The 24,594-nt window shown below is 43.3% G+C and overlaps 1 protein-coding gene across 5 annotated transcripts in view; it reads left to right on the top strand.

Annotated features, from left to right (window-relative positions):
* Positions 1-24,594, top strand: part of FARP1 (FERM, ARH/RhoGEF and pleckstrin domain protein 1) — a 215,737-nt gene that overhangs the window by 172,208 nt on the left and 18,935 nt on the right. For 3 of the 5 annotated variants that reach the window (XM_076361921.1, XM_076361905.1, XM_076361939.1), the window contains 3 exons: positions 9,731-9,921; positions 11,812-11,901; positions 15,168-15,301. In XM_076361921.1, coding sequence (XP_076218036.1) covers positions 9,731-9,921; positions 11,812-11,901; positions 15,168-15,301 — 415 coding nt within the window. The remainder of the gene's footprint in view (positions 1-9,730; positions 9,922-11,811; positions 11,902-15,167; positions 15,302-24,594) is intronic. The other 2 variants (XM_076361931.1, XM_076361913.1) reach the window with 1 other exon arrangement.

Raw genomic sequence — 24,594 nt, 5'->3', positions numbered from 1 at the left:
TCTATGGATAAAAGGCACTCTGATTCTTTCTTTGCTATTCCAAGTACTTGACTATGTTCAATCATCTGCTACAGTGAGTGAAAAAAATCATATCAGACAATTTTAAGTTTTCTCCAGCTCACCAGCAGCTCAAACGTACTATGCCCTGTTGGGATCTTCTGGAGGTTGGGGTTTTTTTCGTATCAGCCTTTCCTAGAATCTAGTTTTCCTCAGTGACCTGGGATATAAAAATTGGGAATAAATTTGGCTAGATGAAGGAAACGTAGATAGTGGCAAGTTGATGTAGGAGCCAGGACCTACATAGGATATTGCAGGTACGGAGTTTTGAATAATTGATATCTGAATGGCCTAGACTGCACTGTTTTCGGTTTAAGTCCGTATCTCCTAGCAAACATACTCCTTGTGCATGACCGAGAGGGGTGTTCTGTGAAGGTGATTTGCGCCTAGTGCTGCTGTTGTCTCAAATCACCCATAGCTCATAGGCCTACCTAACATGTACCATCCCATTAACCATTGTAGTGCATGCTAAATACAAATTATATCAAAGAAAAACTGGAAGAGAAATTTCTGTAGCTGAAAAATGTCGACATGTAACTGAAAGTTTTTAGGTTTGCTGTATTTGCGTGTACGTTACGTGAGCTATATGGAGCTGAGATCAGTTACAGAGTAGACAGATGAGCATAATGAAATACTTGCATGTTAATAATTTGAAAAATTAAATCAATCTACTGGTTTGCTTCAAGGTTAAAGGGCATGCAAAATCAGACAGACTTTTCTTGACAGAGCAGCATTGGCAATGCTGAATGTAATCATTAGAACCCAGCAAAGGGCGAAAAAACAACGGTTTGTGAATTAGTTCACAAACGATACTAGGGGCTAGTATTATTAGACCAGACTGCTTTAGGACCTGGTTTTTCACCCTTGAATATTTGTAGGGCGGGTTTCTGTTTGCACAGATGTTTGTGGAGCCGCTTTTATTAGTTGAAGCAGCTGTATTCATTCTGAAGCAGTAGCGTTCGTGCCAGAAGTTCCTCTCTGGTGTCTCTATCTGTACATGCAATTACTTGGTGGTGACTGGAGAAAGTCAAATGGAAAATGGGGTAGACAGACTAAAACCTGTTTATAGCTCCTCCTTTTCTTCACTAAGAAGCACAGATGTTTTAAATTCTGTCTTCTGTCCCACGATAAACACATACACATGCAGAGTCTCCATAGTCAACTAGAAATTTCTTCTGGGGGGCTTCAGGGTTGGGAAGAAAAAGGAAAGGAGAAGAATAGGAAATATCTTATGCACACTAAAAATGTCTAGCCTTATTTATTTACAGTTCCCCTTGGCATAGCGTGCTTTCCACTCTTTTCCTGAGAGTATAAAGCCCCAGTAGTTTCTTAGGGTACTCAGCAAGAATTATGTTGATCAGTTGAACTGGTGAAGCAGACCTGATTTTGAATATTGAAAACCAGTGATTCAGATCTCATCAGTATGATTTATATGCAATTAGCATGAATTGTGGCTATTTCTGGAACAGTTCTTCAACAGAAGAAAGGATGTCTGACCTATAAATTGTGTCAAATACCATGTTTGTTTAACTAGTCTCATTTGTCATAATGAGGCATTAGACTGCTGTCAGAGGTGACTTTAGAATGAAATTTTAATTGCTGCAATTTAACTTCTAATGATGAAAAACAAATTAACAATCCAAGTTTTTCCCAACTTCCACACGCGTGTGAAGGAGTTGGGTGTCACTTACCTTTGTGCACAAGGATGTGGACCACTGGAGATCCACCTCATTCAGCAGCGTGGTTGTAACTGGCTGGAAAGGACAGTGAGTGTGAAGGTCTGAAGGAAAGAGGTTCTGTGTTCAGGCATGTATAAAGTGAAGGAAGCCAAAGTCCCTTTTAGTCTTCCAATAATGTTTCTCTCTCTGAACGGTGTAGTTTCTTAAGGCAGCTTCTGTAAATTTTGGTGTATCTCTTTCCTTTTCATTTAGGGGATCAATCCTCTTCTCCATACCAAATAAGAGAGACCCTAAATAGATGAGGGAAATTGAATCTTCTGGTACAATTTTTAATATATACACCTTTCTTTTGTTAGCTTCTGTCAGACACAAGTGGTAGGAGAACAGTCCTTTTGTCAGAAACCCAGCTGCTTGCTGGTGTCTCCTGCTTGATGAGGATGATGATTTGGGACTTCTGACTGTAAGTGGCTGATGCACAGTGTTAACATCAGGAGGTCCCAAAGATTAGACTGATGTGTAACTTTTCTCGAACGTGGGTAGCAGCAGACTCTAGTTTCAGTCAAGCTACATTAGGAAAAATTTTTGCCCATGCTGTCAGGTTCTGGAAAGGAAGGAAATTTAAATCCTAGGAAATTAAAATTAACAAAATCTTTCCTCTTCTATTTCAGTAATTTCTATAGTTGCTGAAATATACCTAGACAAGGGCACATATCTTATTTACTTATTTATAAGGGAAATAATTCTTGTGCAACATGTGGATCCTGAACAAAGGCATCTTCGGCATTCCTCCCTATGGTTAGGCTGTGTGGTGCCATTGATATTTTAAAATACAGAACTCCTACTTAAAAATCAAAGGCATCATATGAATAAAAAGCCTAGTTTGGGTGACATGTAGTAGTTCTTTAGAGTGTTTTGTCTTCTGTTCTAATTCTGTGGTCTATAAAGAGCGTGTAGAATAAGCTTGGTTTATGTTGTTTGTTATTAAAAGCAGTGAGCACTTTCTTTTCAATATTGTAAGATCTGGAAAGCCTGTGTGCCTGGCTGAGCTGTGTATTCACAGGCATGTTTTTCACAAGTATGAGTGTAAATAATGGTGATGTTATTACAGTAAAGGGGGTAAAGACCTTAGGATCATAAATTTGCATGACATGATGGTAAATACTTAGTTTGCTCTAGAATGCTTAGAGTTTTAAGGTGTTATTTTTACTGATGATTTTTTGTAAAGTTTTGGCCCCTGAGAACCATAAAAATCCACAGTTCCTACTGATAAAAATTAACTCTAAAGCCAGTAATGATACAGCTGTCACTGATTGAACATGGAAGGTTGAAGGAAAATGAATGCTTTCTGATTCAAGAGCTTTCAAGCTTGTTAAAATTAGATTAGATGCTTTCTTTAAAATGCTGCAAATCCCATTTTGAGAAGAAAACAGTTTTTTGCCTTTGATGGTTTACAGCAAGATCAGAGGTAGGTCTCTCTGTTTAGTTCAGTGAATGTTAGAGCTCATGCCTGTTGCTTTTCCGTGAGGCACTTAAAAATCTTTGATTAGCTGAATCCTTATTTTTCCCCTTTCCTGCTAAAAAACTCACCTGGACCCACTAACAAAAATTCATAAGCTTGGCAGTGTTTCACCTATCCAGCCCTTTCCTGATTTCTGTGTGTGCACATGCATAGATTTTTTTTAATAGATCTTGATAGTCAAAATTAATTTTTAAAATTGAAAATGCTGGGGACTTCATTCTCATTTTTGTCATTTGTTTAATACCGTTTAAAGAGAAACATTTTTTCTTTCATTGTATGCACTGTTTTGTCAGCATGTACCTCTCTGGGAGGAAAAAGCCTTTTCAATGTTCTGTCTATCCTCAAAGCATGGTGTATCTTCTGTTCCTTGCATTGTTTGGAGCACTGTCTCAATGTCCTTTTACTGCAGAAATACCTATTTGTATTGGGAGTACCTAATTCCTCTTACTACAGTGATCCTGTCTCACAGAGCACTCCTCACCTCAGAATTGGAGAAAACCCCCACCAGGTTGTGAGTCTCAAGTTGAGAAACCACACCACGCTGAGGAGCAGAAGAGTGGAGGGAGGGGGGAAGGTCTGTTTTCCAGGGCATTTGGGCTCCATTGAGCACAATCGGATTGTCCTTCATTTCCTAATGAAGGCTGCACCCAACGATGATCAAGTCCGTCTGCCGTAGCTCATAAGCGGGATCACTGCAGTCTCGGGGAGATGTCTTGTTGAAATGGACAGTGTCTGGCATAAGCTTACATGGGGGCTGAGCATTTTCAATTCCATTGTAGCACTGTGTCACGTTGGTTTAAAGACAACCAAGCAAAAGCAAACCAACCTTAACCCTGGGTACAGCAGGGAATCATTCTATATGTTGCTCTATTTCTGTCTGGAAAGATCAAGGCTAGACAAAGGACTGATGCCCAGTGACCTTGCATTCTTCCCAGGCTGTAATGTTCACTCTTTGTTCTTAAGATGTGAGTATACCCTGATGTAGGCCAACAGCAGTTACTGTCTGATTTCATGCTCACCGCTGTCTAATACTGCAGTATACCAATAAAGCATGGACCTTTACCAACTGGAGAGGTTGCTGGCTACTAAACCAACACCAAGCTTGATGAGACTATAAGCATGTCAAGCCATTTAACTGTGTATGCATGGAATTAATTTTTTTTAATTATTTTTCGTTTTACCTGTACTGAAGGCTTTTACTCATTCTAACTGGTATTTTACTGTAAAACTGTCACTGGTTCAATTGTTCTGTCCATTTGCTGGCTGATGCTTTGTCCTAAATATGAGGAAGTTGGTTCATTGAGAAGGTGCACCATTCTCCCAAATCCCTGCCACTCACTGCCACTCCTGCCATGGGCACACATTTTGAAGCTGTGAGGTCAAAGCGAACCTTTCTCCCTGTCATGTTCCTCTTCAAGCCAGGCAGGGTTATTGATCATGTGTGACATCGGATCTCTTCCTGAGTTGTTTTTTCTTTCCGTTCCTCCTCAAATTCTTTGGTACTGCGTTCAGGGATGTTTGTACATAAATTTGTCGTTGATGTATAACTACTTTTCAAGATCTTTAATTCTAACAAACTGTATCCAGCACTCCAGCTTGTTTTGTTTAATGAGGAAGAGGAGTGCAGCCTGATGAACTGGTCCCCCTCGAGCTTTCATGGAAGTCAGTGGGGGTTGGTTCTTGTGTTGAGGGAGAGCAGAGCAGAATCTCCATCCCGTATCTCTCTTAGTTTAGCAGCGTGACTTTGCCTGGTTCACAGCTGGGGAGAGAAGGGATGGACACCCTTATTAAACTCTTCTCCAATCTAAGGTACTTCAGTCATCAGTGAAGTGCATATGAAAACTCCTGCCACTTCATCAGGTACTGTCTGTCCCCCCTGTCATTTTGTACTATGTGTCTTTCTCTGACCAAAACTTTTAGGTAGAAGTTAGAGGTACGCAACCACTGTGACTATGGAAGATTAAGCTAGACCTAACTGTGTGGCCACAGCACCGACAGCTCTGTCAGATACTTTCTTATTAAAGAGCCTTCATAAGTGGTATGCTCAGTGATGCAAAGGACAAAGGGGCAACAGCTTGGGTTTCATGTACCAGACTGGAGTTTAGAAAACACTCATCTGCCCTTAAAGCAGAGTGAAAGCTTCCCCTGACTGCAGAGCAGTCTGTGGAGCAGGCCTAAGAGAGAATAAGCCCTACAATGTTCCAGGTATTGAGAAAGGCGCTTTTCTAGTTCTTAACACGTTTTAATTTCTAGTAATAAACCTATAAACCTTGAGAACAATATAGCCCTTAACAGCTGAGTTAGAGTGAACACTGTAGCTGTACATGAAGTTTTCCAGCAGAATTTCAGTCACCTTCAGTAATGGTTGATGTTTCCTCTCAGTTTCCATAATTGAGTCATTTTCACTTCTTGGTACTCCACAGAGGAGGAACATACCCAGGAGCATCTTAACGCTGCTGTACTCTTCCTTGCTGTTAAAACACAGTGTATAGGGATGGGAACTGTTTGTTTTGAAGCAGATGAAGAATACTAAATGGCATGAGTTTGTTACTCAGCAGTTTCAGGAGAAAAAGAGGAGAGGAGAGGAGAGGAGTATCTTCAGGATACATTGAGTCCCATTTATCTTCCTCACAAAGAGGGGAGCCCTCACATGTCACAAGTCTCTAACTAGGGATTTCAGGTCATCTTATGCTGTCTCCGTAGTCAACAAAGGAAGAGGCAGCAGGCAGTTCAGCTCACCTATGATTTGAATTGACCTCTGGGAGGGAGTTTCTTCATCAACTGAAAAGTACTGATTTGTGCTGTTTTATCCTTGGTAGTGAGCATGTTTTAAAGCAGTATAGCTCAGCCAGCCCAAGTCTCCATAGGTGCCAACCTCAGCACCAGTCCCTATGGGTTAACCTCTGTGCATGATGGGAGTCTAGCGTAAAGCAGATAACTGCTGGTGGGATGGATCACGGCCGGCCAGCCAAGTGGAGAGCCCAGCCTGCCCCTCTCCGGCTGGGCACCCACAGCTTGCCATCACTCCCGTGCATTCCCACCACCAAATTGCAGCAAGCAACTGTGATGTGTGTTTTGACAGCGCTATAGCTATTAAGTATTTGATTTTAACCACTGGCTTCATTTTACTTAGCACATGGAACATGTATGTTGATGGGGAGTGATTTGAGATATGTGTAAAGCTAGCATGATAACCCACAGTTTCATGTCCTGTGGCCGTGTAAAAAACGCCATTGTTGTTTCGTAGATTTTTTTCAAGTTAGCTTTCAATCAAGGTTCACTTTTTCTGTCACCTTCCCTACTGCAGCACCTTTCCTTAATGTCTGGAGAGTAAACTAGCTCAGTGGAACTAAGAACCACTCCAGGTATTTTGGCATTGATGGGCTAATCTGGCATACCGTGATAAAGTGCATTCTCATTGTTTGCCACTGCCATCAACCAGTGTTTGTTTCTCTTCTTAAACACCAAGCTTAGAAAAGAATTGAAGCACATGCTTAATTCCTGCCCACTCCACCAAGGGTATAATTTTACTATGTGCTCAAGCAATCCTTAGATAAACATCCTTTTGTACTTGCCTCTTGGTTGTGTGTATATAGTTGGCTCCATTATATTTGAAAGATGGCCCAAGTCTGAATCTAAATAAAAATCACTTGAAGTACGAGCAAAGCCAATTCCATGTTACCAGCCACAAACCTTTTAGGTCTCCGATGTGCTGTGCAGTACCACTTGATATCTGGCAACTGACATGTTAATAATTGCCTGTCAATCAGTGAATCCTTTAGGGTAAAATGTGAGGAATTTCAGTACCTTGTAAATAAGATTGGTCTTCTCCTTTCTGCTTCTGTTTATATTCTGCAGTATGTAGTTGATGAGTAGAGCCTGTATGAATATACTTTTATGTGGCAGGAGGTCAGATGAAACACTGAGAAAAGACCATTTGGTTAATGCAGGTTATTTGTTCCTCACCTCCATGAAAAAGAGAAAGTCACTTTGCAGCATTGCCGTGACCCATCAGCATGACGTATGTCCTGATTGATTGGTGATGGGCGAGAGAAGATCTTCCATTTTCATTTCTTCATGACTTACTGACTTTCTCACAGCAGAACGAGTTTGTTTCCCACCTTTACCAGAATAACATCCAATGTGTTGATCTTTATGGCTGCGTTGGTTGTAATTAGGCCCCAGAATGTGCTAATGTAACAGCATTTTGAGGCCCTTTTGTAATATAGTCACTTTCTTATACCTGGCTTTAATGTTCACTTGTTCAGCATATTGGTGGATGGGGTCTAACTGAGCTCTTGCTTGTAGATGGTGGCGGTTGGATTTGGTCACTGCTCATGTCCACATTGATACCAAAAAGGAGGATGTAGCATTTCAACTTGCTGCAAAATAACTTTGAGAATGTCAGTGATGTATTGGTGTGCAAGTCTTTAATCAACGGGGTGTATACTCAATGCTGTGAGCCACCAGGCACAGTTTTTTGTGATGCTTTCCATAATACTTTTCCCAAATCGTGTCTTCCAAGTGTAGGTTAGGAAGTCTTTTTAATTCGTTGTCCATTTGAAATTTTATAGGTTGAAATACTTGAGTTGTACTGATGAAAATTCCAGTACATCAGAAGTTAGACCTAGGATTATAAATAAGTAGGTAGATATGTCAATATAACTGTATCTATCTATCACAGATAGGTGCTATTTAACTTCTAGACTATAATGCCTGTGAACTCCTCACGGAGGTGCAAATCATTTATTTGCTGTCATATGACAGGCATAGTGCCAGAATTTCTTTGTTTCCATGTTTGAGGTGATACCACTTTTCTTATGTCTTTTGTAATGTAGAGTTAAGTACTTTTAACCTTACAACCTTGCTATTAATCTGTTTCACTATTTCTCAATGATGAATTCAATTTCTTTTGAAAACACTGTATACAGTTGTGTACTAGTGTCAATAAAATTGACATTTGTGTAACAAGCTGTGGCATTTTCTCAAATTTCACTGAACATTGATTTAGTGTGAAACTGTTGGTAAATCCTTTCTTGTTAGCTGTAATAATACAGACCTTTATTTCAGACAAATACTGCTTTGACTTTGATTTATAATAGGCTACATAACTGTCATGATTACATAAACTGATAACTGTATTGTTTTTTTCCTTCTCTTTTCAAAGGAATGACATATAAACATGAACTGGTTTGGAATTGGAAAACATTCATGTTCTAGCAATAAATCATGAGTTCTTCCAGAAAATAAATAGGTTTTACTACTGGCCTAATTATATTTATTGGTGCCTCTGTTTTACTGGAGTATCTCAGCTGTGTTGTAGCAACAGGAACACTTACCTATCATAATCTAGGGAGGACATAAACACATGATAGTAAAATGTATTTGACCTTAATTATATATGGCGATGTATGTGTTTTACATTTAATCCTAGACAGCCTATTAGCTGTGGTAATCAAGAGCTTGTCACTTTTTTTTGGTTGGATTTTAATGTATGATGCCAAAATGGTACGGACTGTAAATGTTCTTCCACATGACAGATCCCATCTTCTTAAACAGATTTAGATTTTCAGAGGTTTGGAGGAGGGGAGAACTGGGAGAACACTGGGCATTTCTGGCAAACTCTTTCCTTTGTGCGGTCAGTAGTCTGGCTGCCTCCCAGAAGACAAAATGCTAATTTCAGTAATATTTAATGTAGTGTATATGAATCCATGGAAGTGTAATTAATTGTCTAATTCTTTAATATTTTTAATCCAAAATTAAGTGGGACTTTATATCTGTGATAATCTAAAGTTGTCATGCTTTGTGCATTAAAAGTATTGCTTTTCTTATGTAAATGTAATGCTAGCATTTCCATCCCAAACAATCAGAGGAGCATGGAAAGACCTACAAGGTATAATATACAAACTTGTGTTGTGTGTAGAAATTGGGGAACTAGTGGTTTTCTCCCTTCATGTTAGATCTGACTGGTCTTAGCAGCCACACTGCCGTAGAAAGTCATCATTTCTTTTTCTCTAGACTTCCACTAGATAAATTTGTTCTAACTTGTGTCCTGTAGCTCCCTATGAAGTACTGATTTGAGTCTCTGAAGTTCTACTTTGCTAGAAAGAATGGCACTCCTAGGGTGACTCCCTTATTGTTGTATTTATTCTCTTTCATAGAGTGGATTACAATGGTGAAAAATTTGGTATTAATATGATGTTTAGCAGTAAATATTGCAGCTCAGTCATGTATGCCTTGATCCCTTCCCTACAGAGATACTACAGTTTCATCAGCTAAAAGAATGCTCCAGTCCCTTGGTTAATGCAAGTGGATGCAGTTCCTCTGGCTTCAAGTCCGTTTGGACTAGTTTGAGGACCCTGATGGCTGTGTCTTGTAGTGTAATTTCACATGCTGCAACTTAAGGTTGTAATTCTTTTTGGTACTTTCTAGAGAGAGCCTGTCCTAACTGATTTCTCTTTTACCATTTTTTTAGCAGGTTCTCTGACTGGCAGCCCTCACCTTTCAGAGCTTTCTATCAATTCCCAAGGAGGACCATCGGTGGCAAATATGTCTTTATCTCCAAACTTGAGCCCTGATGCCAAGCAGTCATCTCCCTTGATCAGCCCTTTGCTGAATGACCCATCATGCATCAGGACTGACGATGAAGAAGAGGTCAAAAGAAAGGTAAGGCAGAGGCAGTTGGCCTTGGCTCCCTTCTCTGTGTTGTGTTCCAACTACTGCTATTTGTCAAAGTGACTAATATCTAGACCCCCTGCAGCTTCCTCATCATAGATCCACACAGATAACTTGAGTTGGGTCACCTGGTATCTGCTGTCCTCAGTCATGGTGTGTCCAAGAGCATCCCTGTGCTCCTGAGGCCAAACTCACAGTTTGGAGTGGGTCAGGCCAGAACCACAGAACTGCTATAGCTGAGGGCTCAATGCCCTGGATTCATCCTCCTGAACAGGAGGTGCAGGAGTTAGGGTCCCCAGCTCCTCTTTAAGCAGCAGAGAGAAGATAGGTAGCTCTGTGTCCCTAAGGTTAATGTGGGATAAATCTGGGCCAGTCCTGTTGGTTGCAACCTTAAGAGCTTGTTTTGACAGGGCCTCCTGTAAATCTAGCTTGTTTTTAAGGAGTGGAGTTTGGTAGTTTGTTGTAGCAAAACAGTCAACTCCAATGTATTATTGGAGGGAGAATTTCCAGGTGACAGAAGGAAAAGGAACAGCGTTGAGCCTGTGCAGGAGTGTCCAACCCAGGCTCTCTAGTCTGTCTCTGCTGGGAGCACCACTGGGAGAATTTGGTTGTGGGAGTAGAAATGCTCTCTTTGAGCCAGAGCCTGCAGCGTTCAGCTGGGAGTGTTTGGCTCAGCCCCATCATTTCAGCAAAGCCATAAGGGAGCATCACATTCAAAACTGCTTTTCAAAGACAGAAGTGATTCTGTCTGAGCCAGGGTATTCTGGATGTCTGCTGGCTCGTCCCTCCTGTGCTGCAGGGCGAGAGGGGGTTGCTCTCGTCCTTCTGTTGCCTGCTTTTTCTCCTGAACTGGGAGCATCTCAGGAGGAAGAAGGTGGGAACTCAGATGGCTTTGCTGGAAAGTGGGAGCATGTGTAAGGAAGATCTCTTTCCCCACTGTGCTTAGTTAGCAAGATATGTGAGAGAAATTTAAGAAGACGACAAGCCAAGAATCAGTTAATAGACTGACGATTCTCTGTGCCAGTCCAAGTTACAGCAGCCAGTGACTGCTGTAGCTTATACCAGCTGATGGTGGTTCTTATGGGGTTGTATACTGACTAGGAAATGCCCACACAGTCTCCCCTGGCATCCCTTTCTAGTGCATCCTCTGCATCGCTGATCTTCAGGGAGGAAGTGTAGAAGCAGAAGATTTATAGATGTTTTGCTCTTCCTTTTTGCTTCCTGAGCAGCACAGAGCAAGATCAATTGGGATCCTTTAGCTCTTCAGAATTAAGAGGGCAAAATCACTTCTGCCTCTTGGATAACACAGGAGGATTTGGGGTTTTTTTCTTGAAATTTGAAATCTGTAGCTTACCCTAAAATTCTTCCCCTCTCCCACTGTTAGGTTATCCAGCCTCACTGGGAAAATTTTACGGATTTGATTTTTTTTGAGTGTATTTTTACTGTGGATTCTTACCCTGACAATGAAACTTATAATAATCAGACACTAATTTTTGTCATCTTGTCAAATTTGACATTTGTCAAATTTTATTCAAATGGTTATCTAGCCTGCAAAGGATTTCTTTGTGAACTTCAGAATATGTCCTGCTCCAGATGTGTGGAATAAGCTGAAAGGAACATCAGCACCCCAAAGCTGTAAAAATCACCTTGGCAGAAAAGAAGTCTCTCAAGAACCCATAGAAAGTGCTTGTTCTCTTGTGTTTGCAAGGAAGGATTGTTTTCAGGGCTTCAGGCTTAGGAACATTCAAGCATGAGTCACAGTAACCACAAGCAAGGGTCACTAGTTTGTAACTCTCTTGGTGATTGTTGTCTGCAGTTTTTTTCCTACAGAAAGCAGCTCCATAAAAGCAGATGAAAACCTAATGTGTTTGCAATTTGCAGAGATTCCCAACTGAGAAAGCTTACTTCATTGCTAAAGAAGTAGCGACCACAGAACGAACATACCTGAAGGACCTTGAAGTCATCACATCGGTATGTTTACTTGAGCATTACTCATGAAACATGTGAAGCTCTAGTCAGCAGTAGTATTTCATCTGCTCCATTTAACATCTTAGCTGTTCCATGCTACTTTTATATTCTGCACCGTAGGTATTCTCTGCAGTGCACAGGAGTACAGCTGTAGGGAGGAAATAACACAAAAAGCAGAAAGTAGAGATTTGCACTGTGGTTAGTAACATGCACTACGGAACTCTGTCAGGTTGAGGAACTTGGGACACAGTTCAGTTATTTTTTCCTTGCTCTCATACTTTGTGGTTGTAATTACTAAAAATGCCTGTGGGTTTTCAATGACTTCTCTTAAAACTCAAGTAGCTCCCTAGGGGGACATATAGATGTTTTCTCCTGGATTAAATGCCCTCCATTTAACATGAAGTATTGTGCAGTACCTATTTGAATGATTCTGATTTTTAGGTAAGTGAAACTGTCTGTTAAACGAGTCATTAATCTGTAGCATCTGATCAGAGTGTGATTGTTAAAATCACCAAGGCAAATATATGCCACCTTTGCACACACACCAACAGTCTTGTTTAACTTCCAAGAGTAATGTGCACAAGATTTGGCCTTAAATAACAATTGTCTGTAAAAGCACACTGGATCCAAAACCTCTCATGGTATTTCAGCAGGGATGCCAGCTCCAGACCTCCCAGCTCTTGAATCGCCCAGTGTGTGAAACTGTGAGGTGCGTTGCCACCTCCTGCATTGAGTGTTGTGGTAGGAGGACATAGAATCATAGAATCGTTTAGGTTGGAAAAGACCTTTAAGATCATCAAGTCCAACCGTTAGCCTAGCACTGCCAAGTCCACCACTAAACCGTGTCCCTAAGCACTACATCTGCACGTCTTTTAAATACCTCCAGGGATGGTGACTCAACCACTTCCCTGGGCAGCCTGTTCCAATGTTTAACCACTCTTTCGGTGAAGAAATTTTTCCTAATATCCAAACTAAACCTCCCCTGGTGCAACTTGAGGCCATTTCCTCTTGTCCTATCACTTGTTACCTGGGAGAAGAGACCGACACCCACCTCGCTACAACCTCCTTTCAGGTAGTTGTAGAGTGCAATAAGGTCTCCCCTCAGCCTCCTTTTCTCCAGGCTAAACAACCCCAGTTCCCTCAGCCGCTCCTCATAAGACTTGTTCTCCAGACCCTTCACCAGCTTCGTTGCCCTTCTCTGGACATGCTCCAGCACCTCAACGTCCTTCTTGTAGTGAGGGGCCCAAAACTGAACACAGTGTTTGAGGTGCGGCCTCACCAGCGCCGAGTACAGGGGCACAATCACTTCCCTGCTCCTGCTGGCCACACTATTTCTGATACAGGCCAGGATGCCATTGGCCTTCTTGGCCGCCTGGGCACACTGCCGGCTCATGTTCAGCCGGCTGTCGACAAACACCCCCAGGTCCTTTTCCAACAGGCAGCTTTCCAGCCACTCTTCCCCAAGCCTGTAGCGCTGCATGGGGTTGTTGTGGCCCAAGTGCAGGACCCGGCACTTGTCCTTGTTGAACCTCATACAGTTGGCCTGGGCCCATCGATCCAGCCTGTCCAGGTCCCTCTGCAGAGCCTTCCTACCCTCGAGCAGATCAACACTCCCGCCCAACTTGGAGTCATCTGCAAACTTACTGAGGGTGCACTCGATCCCCTCATCCAGATCATTGATAAAGATACTGAACAGAACTGGCCCCAAAACTGAGTCCTGGGGAACACCACTTGTGACCAGCCACCAACTGGATCCATTCACCACAACTCTTTTGGGCCTGGCCATCCAGACATGCTGCAGGGAAGAATCTGTTGGTACCAGCTGGGAACCAGGGAGAGATACCTTCTCCCCAGCTTCTCATCTGTTCCAGGAGCCCACGTGGCAGATGCAGTTGATCTGACGCCAGCTTAGACATAGCCAATGTAGGCTGGAGCAGCATGGTTGTTACAGGCAGCAAGATAGCTGTGGCTCCACTGCCTACTTACCCTGGCTTTCTCGGAAGCCAGGCCAATGAGGGAAGAGGCCAGGTTCTGTGGGACAGTGGTCATTGCTGCAGTCTCAACAGCAGATACGCTGTTTTCATCTTCTGTTTCACCCAGTGGCTGTAGAAACAGAAAGTTTTAGCTCTTCAGAGCTAAGCCCCATTTCCCACCCTGGCCTTTATTCTTGTGGTAGGCAAATTTCAATTTGCTGTGTCACAAAGAGGCATACAACTGGCTCTAAGCTAATCATCAGGCCCATCAGCTGTGCCCCACAGATATCTGGCCCAGGAGGCCACTGAGAGTGAACAAGTAGCCAGCATCATTGGAAAAGGTAGAAGGAACGAGTGTCGTGCATGAATTTTGAGACTTTGTAGGTGTGCAGTTCTTCAGCCTTAGCTCTGCTCAGTGCAGAAATAAAGTGAGGGAGAGGGAGGCTTGGGAGGGATCTCTCTTTATCCCAGGTCTGGGTCAGCTCCAGCTGATGCAGTGTCAAGACTATGGTCCCAACAGCCTTCTAGGCACTGCTGGAAGTCAACCATAGATAGCTGGAACCCCTCAGGGCTGTGAGGAGGGAGTAGTGTTATGTTGAAGATAATAGTCTGTGCCACCTTGGCAAGCCCCCTAGTCCTATGGCTTTACGTCACCCATAGGTCTATTAGGGTGAAATAAAGAGAATATGGAGCAAAACTGAGCAGGAGCCTGTTGCAGTCTTAACAGTGTTTGGCACTGACCCTCCTATTTTCTGCTACTCGCATCTTGTCTTGGAAGTCCAAAGTACCATCCTTCTATTTGTTCACTTTGCAAAGCGCATGATGTTCTTTATCTGCACACAGCAACATGGGCTTGAGTGCTTACTGTACCAACTCCTGCCAAAGGGATTTCAGACAGAACTCAGCAAAAGAAAATGCAGAGCATATTTTTTGTTTTTACTGGAACTGTTTGCAAGTGTTGCAAGTATTGCAATACTCTTTCTCTTGCACCTACAGCATTTGCAAATTCAGTTTGTATTGACCAACCAGTTTGGTCTTAAAAAGAATTTTCAAGATTTGATCAGTGACGGCAAAGGGGAAGGGAGTTTCTTTTTTACCTATGCAGGGCCTGACTGCTTATAAGAGTACCAGTTCAGCATATAGGAGTGTCAGGGGTAGCCTGGGTTGTATTCCTAGTGCCAGCTAAATAAGGTCCTTACTGGGTTAGGTGTATTTGGGTTAGGTGTATAAAGACAGCAAATGATCATACCTGCTGCATTCCACCCCCCGATAATTTTGCTTCTTTTTTCTTTGTAGTGGTTTCAGAGTGCAGTGAGTAAAGAGGATTGCATGCCCGAAACACTGAAAAATCTCATTTTCTCCAACTTCGAACCTTTGCACAAATTTCACACTGGTTTTCTCAAGGAAATTGAGCAGAGACTTGCTCTGTGGTAAGATTGTTGTTTGTTATTTAACTGTGTTATTTCATGCAGTTTAGCATTTTTACATTCCCTTTTTGCTAACTCTTTGTGATCTACTGTAGTGATTCATTTGTGAAAGTCACAGATGTTGGTTATTAACAGACTGGGTATATTGAATCATGCTTTGTTCGTGTTTACTCGACGAACTGTTGTTCGGATCTCAGTCAGGTACAGACATATGCAAATGAGATCATAATTCTGGATGAAGCTTTCTCTTGCCAAATGTCAAACAATACAGTGTTTCTGTATGGCAGCTCTTCTGAAAAACATGTTGCAAGCAAGGCTTATCAGTAATAGAGAGGGGGCGGCGAAGGACCAAGTCCTGTTTCTGTCAAATAGGTCTAGGCTGGGGGGATTTCAGAGACCAGCTTCCCATTCTGCAGCACCGCAGCTTTGACACTCCCGGAGTCTACAGTGCACTCTACAACTTGACAGAGTGTTGGAAGAGGACACTGGGCTTAAAAATTATCTATCCTTAGCATAATAGTGACAGTGAAACATGGCATTTTTGTGAAATAGCTATGAGGTGAGTAATTCTCCCCTGGCAGGACTCTTACCTCAGTTCATTTGACCACTGATATCTGAGCAGAGGCAGCACACAGAAGCCCTCTCCTTCCTCTGATTAGACCTGTCTGGACTAGATTGTCTTGCTCTGTGTAGGCGTTTTTTGGTAGTTTATCTTTGGTGCTGGAGGCCCAGCTTTTCCTTCTCAGTTGGAAAAGTGACAATGGAAAATCACGTGAAAGCGGAGCAGGCAGACCTGATAAGTGCTAATAAGTTTAATGCCTCTTTAACTAATTAATCAAAACAAAAGCAAAACACAGTCTTAGAGTGTGTGAGTTTAGCTCTTGTGATGTGATGAGCGAGGTCATTGAATGAGAGCACAACACATCGCAGACTGGTGCTATCCAAACCCACCCTGCACAGTTCCAGAATTAGCGGGTATTTTCTGGGGAGAGGAGAATGTGATACTGCCTCTGTAGGATTAGCAGTAGTTGGGGTTAATCCCCAACTAGTTGGGGTTAAGGGTGAATGGTGAGAAAAGGAAAATTTATACAGTTAGTAAAGGGCCAGGTTCTGCTCTCCATCAGACCAGTCTAATCTAGCGAGCTTGCTGGGTGCTGATTCCTGGGGCACATGTTGAAATAGAGATTCCCCCTATATCCTTCTGGTTGCTGGTGGCATTACAGGTGGATGCCAACCTCCTGTTCAGGTGCGATGTTTTTCAAAAATTGGATGATGCTGCAATAACAGCCTGCTGAGGAAAGGTGGCATTGTAGTAAGTGGGGTGAGGTATGTTAAAAGGCAGAAAGAATATTTAGGCTTTTAGACTTTCCATGGTTTTATTTTGTTTCTCCTTTTCAGTTAGCTTCTTTTAGAGATGAGTAAACCTTTTGTCTTGCAGCTTTTCCTTGCGTCCTAAAGCTACAGTTTCGCAGAATGGTAAACTTCAGTTTAAGGCTCCTAATATCATATTTAAACTGCAGTTACTCTGTGATATAAAGTGCTGATCTGCTACAAAGGTACTTTGCAATCCAAATTTGTTCAAAAATATTCTGCTGAGGTGAATGTGTCCCAGCTGGGCACCTCATTCTGACTTTGTCAGCTCAGCTATTGCATGTCCTTCCACAGTTAGCGTAAAGCCACTGGGAATTCTCTGTCGGCTGCTCTGATTCATTTGACAGGAATGCAGTCACGTTCCTGCCCCTGGTCTGCATCCAGTTTGCAACCAACAGCGTGGGTTTACCTAACGCAATACCACTGTTGTAGATGGTGTTTGTTTTTAAAGTTCTGGAAGATTTGAATACGTGCCTTGGAAAGGGAGGTGGATTTGTTGGCAGGTGTTATTTTGGAGGTGTTGGTGTTTTTATATGATGTCGCAGATGCCGAGATAAGCTGCAAGCAATAAACTATCCTATAGAGACTACTGTTTAATTAAATGGTGAGTGACAAAAATAAACAGCCCCTCAGCGTGTAGAAGAAGAAGCCGGTGGCAACGTGGTAGGGAATTTCTTCATCAGTGTGGTCAAGGTCACCTAGCTCAATGTCCATACTGTCATGATTGTACCTATGTTTTTGGCCCCGGGTGGTTTTAAGCCAGCGTGGCTCTATTCACCACCCCGGCGCAGAGCCTCTACATCAGCTGCACAGTTCGTCACGGGTCTGGCTGAGCCGGTGGCACTGCTGCAGGCAGGTGTGGGCAGGGTTCAAGCCAACTCATTTAAATCTGACTCTTCTATGTCAGCTTTTTTAAATTTCCAGGTGGGTGGAGGGGGGAGGAAGGTGGGACGCTTGTCCTGAGACATGAGCGTGTTCTGCATTCGTCAGAGGATGGCAAGTCCTACAAAAAAGGGCCTTTGAATGAAAGGGTTGTGGAATTCATCAAGCTACTGGAGGCCCCTAGCTACTCAGGTGTGTTGTGGGAGCTTGTCCGAGAGGAAGAGCCTCCCGCAACCAGTCATCTGTGTTCCCCTAGTGAGTAGGATACTGGGTTTTATCAACCTAAAGTGCAGTTCAGCCTGCTCACTCTGCCTAGACATCAGTGTGTTTGTCTAAAGTTTGTTTCAAACCTTTGTGCTGCATGTTGGGAGCTCTTACGGGAGGCCATTCCCTGGTCTCTTAGGACTTGGATCACATTGAAGCTGATGCTCTGCAAAAGAGCTGTGAGGAGAGCAAAGCCAGGGGAGGATTGCACGTAACAATTGTCAGACGGCTCTGTGCTTTTAATTTGTTCAAACATCTATAGACTTTTAGTATTTGGCTCAAAGCAGCTCAGGTTGTGCACATTATTAAAAGCATTCCTGGCTTGCTCGAAGGCTTCTGAACTGTTTGAATCTGCCATCAGAGGCAGACTGTTTGCTACTGAACATTTTAAGGGCTGGTATCCTTTTGACCCAGTTACAGATTCTGGCAGGTCTGATTTGTTTCTTTACACAATTCACCCATTTTTCTCTTTAGTACTGTGTTTCCTAAGAGCAGCAGATCTCAGTGTCTAGTGCATAGTGAGAAAGTTTTTAACAAGACGTGAATTGATAGAACGATGCTGACACCAATAGCCAACTGCAGAATATAGGAAGTTGCTGCATTTTTCACAGCCAGAGTTTCTTTCTGGCCATGAAACTGATTGCACAGCATCCTAAGATCTGGTCAATGTTTCTGCCCTGCCTGTGCTGTTGCTGGGTCGGTGAAGCAGCCCATGAATCCTATCGGTTGCCCTGACTGTGCTGAGCCCTCTGTTCACGAGATTGACCATGTTCCTGGCACCAAGCGAAAATACCCCACTAGAGGCCCTGTGGTTTGAGGAGAGGAAGGATGACCTTTGGTGGATGCAGGCAGGCAGCAGGCAGGCATGGGGCTCTGCCCCCTCGCACAGCAAGGGAGGAGGAGGGGAAAAGAGCAGGAAGCTGCCTGAGGTGGGAGAGGGAACAGTGCACGTCAGGCTGTCCTCTTAGCAAGGGCCAGGAGAGGTGCGTCCGGCACCCAGGTCCTGGCTACCAGGACTCGTCTAGGTTGCTCCTTAGCAAGGCTTTAGGTGAAGGGCCAGGACTTCCCAGCCCTTTCTGCTGGGAGAAAATATGGGAGGAATATCTCAGTGACTTAAAGTTGGCTCCTATTTCCCAGGGCCTGAGAGATTTTATGGCAAGGAGGAAGAGGTGTGGGCAGTGCAGGCAGAGCATGACATGCTCCATTAACATCTGGCCAGTTGAATCTGAGAAGTCAGTTAGGTTTTGCTCCTTCATTTATCTAAGCTGTTTAATAGGCTATTCATTTGGGCCACAAGCACCATTTTCCAGCCAAAAAAATAGAGCTTATCTTCCCACAGCCCTTTAAATGTTTGTATTACAAGTTTCCAAACGTTTCTGTAAATTCTGACAGAAGGTGGCAAATGGAGAACCATAAATTTCCCCCCTTGGTCGACCGCTAAGCATTGCAGAGAGCAATGCTAGAGCAAGCCAGGATAGCCATTTCTGCCCTAGGAAGCCCTATCAGGTAGTATGAATCTGCATTTTGGGCCTTATCCATGTGCTAGGAAGAAAAAGCATTATGTACTTCCCAGAAATGCAGGCGGACTTACCTTCTCCCAGGGAAGCCGGTAATTTGACTCCCAATTCACAGGCACTTCTGAGGAAAGCTGCTACTCAGTACTACCAGATGTGGCTGAGAAGTGTGCGGCTGGTAATTTGTGAAAAAAAAGCTCTTAGATCTTAGCATATGAAAGGAGAAGGCTCAATCAGGATTCATGGAGGCCAGTTTGAAAACCTGTAATAAAAAGCACTCAGGGAGGTGTAGGGAGATGGGCTAAATGTTGATTTATTAACCATTTTTTGTTTGGGAAGTAGTACTTGCCATCAGGAAGAACAGCCTGATAAACAATTTATATAAACAAGATAGCGGTCCTTATCTGCCTTCTCAAATGCACAAGTGCTGACTATTCAGCTGGTTCTGCATGCCTGGTGAAGAGGGATGAAGAGGACAGTTTCCAAAGTGTCTTTGTCCTATGTACAGAAATGAAGTACGTATTTGTGGTGTAAACCTCGGAGTCACGCAGTGTGGACTCCTGAGACAAAGACATTAAGAGGGGCTCGGTGCCAGTGCATTGCGCTTGCTTTTGAGAGGACGGTTTGCATTGCTGAAGTCACTTTTGGGTACTTCTGGTGATTAGAGCCATGCTACACCCAAATGAATTTGAAATGGTGGGAGGGAAATAGCTTGTCCAGGATCCATTAGTCACACCCAGAGCCACGTTACATTCATCTCTGTGGCTCTCCCAGGCGGGATGCGCACAGGATCACCTCTGAGGAGGTGCCGCGGCAAGGTATGAAATGTCATGTTTTCAGTATATTTCCATGCAATGGTGTTACTTGCTCTGATCTCTTACCGTTTAAAAGCATTACTGATGCATGCTTGCTGTGGATCGGGTTTCTCCCACAACAGGGATAGCCAGCCCAGTCTTTAAATGTGTGCGCGCTCCCTGAAGCCTTGGTGGGACCCTGGGAAGCTGTGGTCGCTTCAGCAGTACATTGCATACCCCGGAAAGGACAGCTGCAGCGTTTGCTGGAGTGGGCAGGGCAGTAAGAGGCACTGTGTAACAGCAGGGTGTGAGCAAGGAAGAGGGTGTTTTGCTTTTATCGACTCTTCTTTTCCAGTTACAAAATGTTCCTCTTATTTAAAAGGCAGTTGTAATGGGGAATGTTTAAGGCATTTCTTAATATTAGAACTTTCATTAATAATACTCTTAAAAAGTCAAAAGTGTCTTAAGTGCTCAAAGACGAGCTACAGCATCCAGGAGGGAGATGCTGTTCCTGAGCATATAACAGAAGGTCACACACTGTAAATACCATTTGCTGCAATTGGGTTTTTTTTTTCCTGCAGTTGAAGGGCTGCAATCAAAGTTTTTTATGTTCACCTGGGAAAAAAATCTCTGTTGAGATATCTTTCTCTCCTTCTTTGCCTTCCCACCATCCCCATCAAATTTCTGTTCCTTCTACTACCATTCCTGGATGATTGAGGATAGTATGGGCTGACTTGAGATTTCTTTCCATTCATTTTTCAGTGATGCACACCGAGAAGTTTATGTAATTTGAAAATCCAACATAGCTGCTTGCGTAGTCCCTGTAAGTCGAGCTGGTGGCCATTTTTAGTAATATATAAGGTAGTGTCTGAGTTTCTTATCAGGTATAAAAGTGGGTCTCCTCCTCTTTGCTTGCAATTGTACACTTTCATTACTGTAGAAAGGAAGGGACTATCTGGAGAAAAATGGGAAATGAGCTTATTGTAGAATAATATCTCCACTATTTGTAGAATTATAGAGTCTCCACTATTCAGCATGGTTTTCAGTGGCTTTAGACCTCCCCACACAATGTCAGTGGAGTGGTGGCACATGATGTGTGGGGCAAGCTGCTCCTACATCTTCTGTGGAGCTGGGGGTCATAAATCAGCTCCTGATGAAAATTTGTAAGAACCTAGTCCCTGAGCTCTGTCCCTTGTCACCGGCAGATAGATATCATGTCCAAACAGTGACCCATGAAAACAAGGAGTAAGAAGAACAATTTAGCCATCAACACACAACAAATGAGCAGCTTCTTCCCCCACCAGCAAGCTGAGTGTTGTTATTCAAAACATACACCACAGGGAGAGCTCTCTTCTCAGCTGCTGTGCTTTGGGCTGTTGAAGCAGTAAGGCACCATCTGATGGATCAGGTGTTTGGTTTTTAATTTTAATATTCTGTGTGTTTGGATGCTCTTTTCTTGGGGTTTCTTTTCTTCTTGTTTACTTGGGATTTGCGTGTTGAGGAGCTGGGGAAGAGGGCAGTGTAGTGTAGGGGTTACTGTGGAGTCCCAGCAGAGAGCTGGGGTGGAGTGGAGGATGGGATTCAGGAGGCAGATGTGAAGCCGTCGTGTTCCCCTACGCCTGGCTTCAGCTTTCCCTGCCCCTCTGCTCCACCTCACAGTCTACACACGTATGCACCATCCCCAGTGGGAAAATCACCTCTGTTGTTAGAGGTGGCACTTACATGGAAATAGAGACCCAAAGCAGGGAGAATGGCTGAAACAATACCTGGCCATCACATTTCTGGATTTTCTTAGGGTTTTATTTCTTCCAGCAGTACGCATCTGCCTACAGTACAGGTTAGTATTTCTGTCAGCCTGGGCTGAGGGCTCTGGTACGATTCAGCTCTTCGCTGTTCAGCCAGCAGCTGGAGAGAGGCTGTTGCTTTTGGGGAACCCCCTTCTCTCCCTCTTTGCCACTCTGCCAAGATGCAGAGTAAGATTTGAAAGCCCTCAGGCTGTTTTAAAAAAAGCCTTGGACCAGTCTGCGGCCAAAGCCGATGAAGGGGAATGTTCCTGGTGCTTTGCCTGTGACTGATGTGATGAGATGCTGTGCAAGCTGTCAGTGCTGGCTGTGCTGAAGAGGGACCAGGGGGGTCAACTTTTAGGAACTAAGGACCTGACTGGTCAATGAACAACTGCACTAAATATTAGCTGAAGTTCACAAAGTCAGTGGAAGCACTCACTATGACTTCTGTAGGCTTGGGGTCAGCCTTCGAGTGGCTAGCTAGTAGATAAGAAACTTGCAACAAGTATTCCAGCCAACCTGTATTGTAGCCTTGAGATCAGAAAAGTAATTTCTATTTAGAAATAGCAGTCTGTAATGATGTACTTAATATTTATCTTGGCAGTAAATCGGAAAGGTACCGAAGTGCTGAAGTCCATTAGATTAAATCAAATGTAGAGACATAAAAAAGGATCCAGGCAATGCCAGAAAGTGAGAGAATAACACATAAAGCAAGAATTCTTCTAGAGATAATTACTGAATACCATGTCGTTTACTGGCAGCAGCACAAATTCATCGGGCTTTGACATTTCTGGGATTGTGTGCAACAGCGCAGCGTGAACCATTTGGGATGGGATGCTGCATGCTGGCTGCACGGGTGGAGTGTGACTTTCCCTTGCTTCCTGCCGGTGCGGTGCTACTGCCTTGGACTTCAAATGGTTGTGGTTTTCAGCCGGGGGCACTTTGATATGCACCACTTTAAGCAGAGCTTTAGTGGCTGGCAAGGTTTATTTACAACCTCTCAGAGGAAATCTCAGTGGGGAGAGCTGCTGGATGGATAGGGGATGGGGGAAGGGAAAGGCAGGGAACAGCACAGGGGGGAGATGACTTGAGAGACAGAGGCTTCCTGGAGAGAGAAGTTGGACTTTTATCCTCAGGTGCTGTGGACACTGTAGTCTTGTAATGTCTGTACATACCTCTGCTGATCCTTGCAATATAGGCCATTTCTCGGGCATGTTTTGACTATGGCAGTGTTTATAGAATGTAGTGCTTTTGCAAAAATGGCGATGCTAATTAAAGTTACCATTGACACAACCCAACTTCCTACCCCAGTGTGACCTTTGGATCCAGAAAAAACATAAAAAATCTTGTTGAGAACTGTATTTTTCTTGCTTAAATAGGCATGTGAGTGCCTGGGAGACTTAGCACAATAGGAAATAATTAAAGACAGCCTATGAAATTGGATATTGTTAAAATTAACATGGAGCAATCCCTTGTTTATATCAGCTGAGTCTCTTTGTCTGTTGAAGGATAAAATAGGAGATGTTACTGTGTGGTATTCATAAGCTGTGCCCTCCACATTTCCCAGTTAGAAAAGCATGCAGAGAGATTATCCAGCATGAACATAACCATGTTTAACGTTAAAAAACAAAATATATGTCTGAATATGCATCTATTCATGTAATAATATGGATTTAAAAAAAAAAAAATCTGTGTGTCTTACCAGTGAAAGTATATTCCTAAAAACAGCTGCATCCTCTACGATTTGGTGAGCGTGGGACCTCTCTGGCTAAATTGCTGGTACTAAGGAACGGAGAGATTTACCACCTGGTTGTCCACTTCTTCCTTCACTGCACACAGAATTTTCTTAAAAGTGTGAACTGCTGCAAGTGGGTGAAAAACAATATATCCATTCAGCAGGAACACAAAACAGAGGTCCTGTTATCCTTGGGTTCATTTAGAGCTTGATTGTATTTCCGTCCACTTCCAAGGTGTAGTGCATTTCTTTGGCTGAATTGCAGTTGCTCACACCAGGACTGGATCTGTCGCCCAATACTCAGATGTGGAAGTTGAACTGAATTTTAAAAATTGAGGACAGCACGTAAAAAGCCATGCTGTGGGAAACTTGGATGCAGTATTAGAAGTTGGAAAGGGGAGGGGGACAGTGCTTCTCCCCACACCCCCCCTAGTGATTTTCTTTTGAAAACCTAACTTGGTTGGAACAGATCCGTAACAGTTAGGTTCTTATATTCATGATTTTTTCTCCTGTGTTTTCTAAAAGATGTGTTTGGATTCAGTCAGAGTGTGGTATCCCTGCCTGTCTCGCACATGGGTTTAGAAGCAGGAATATCTTTTTCATCAGGAGCTGGGTTTCTCCCAAACGGAGCACCCACCCAAGAGCAGCTGGCTGGGTGGGAGGGAGCAGTTTGTATTTTTAATACCAGAAGTGACACACTGAGAGAAAATTCCTGCCAGTATGGAACACTTATGAGTCAAACCGAGATGCTAGATGGATATTTTTTTTTTGGTCCCACTGTCCCTCGCACAAGCAGAAAGCTTTTCAGAGGAGGAATACCTGCAGGTCCTGTGCCAGCATGCAATCCTTGTTTCTGAACAGAATTATCCTTCTGCTCTAAGCCCACATATTGTCCTGGGATTTTGTTGTCTTCCTTTTTCTCAAGCCATTTCCAGCCTTCTCTGACGTGTTT

This window comes from Aptenodytes patagonicus, chromosome 1 (assembly GCF_965638725.1).
Source record: "Aptenodytes patagonicus chromosome 1, bAptPat1.pri.cur, whole genome shotgun sequence".
NCBI lineage: Eukaryota > Metazoa > Chordata > Aves > Sphenisciformes > Spheniscidae > Aptenodytes > Aptenodytes patagonicus.
The sequence above is the reverse complement of the archived record's forward strand: the minus strand, read 5'-3'. Positions and strand labels throughout refer to the sequence as shown.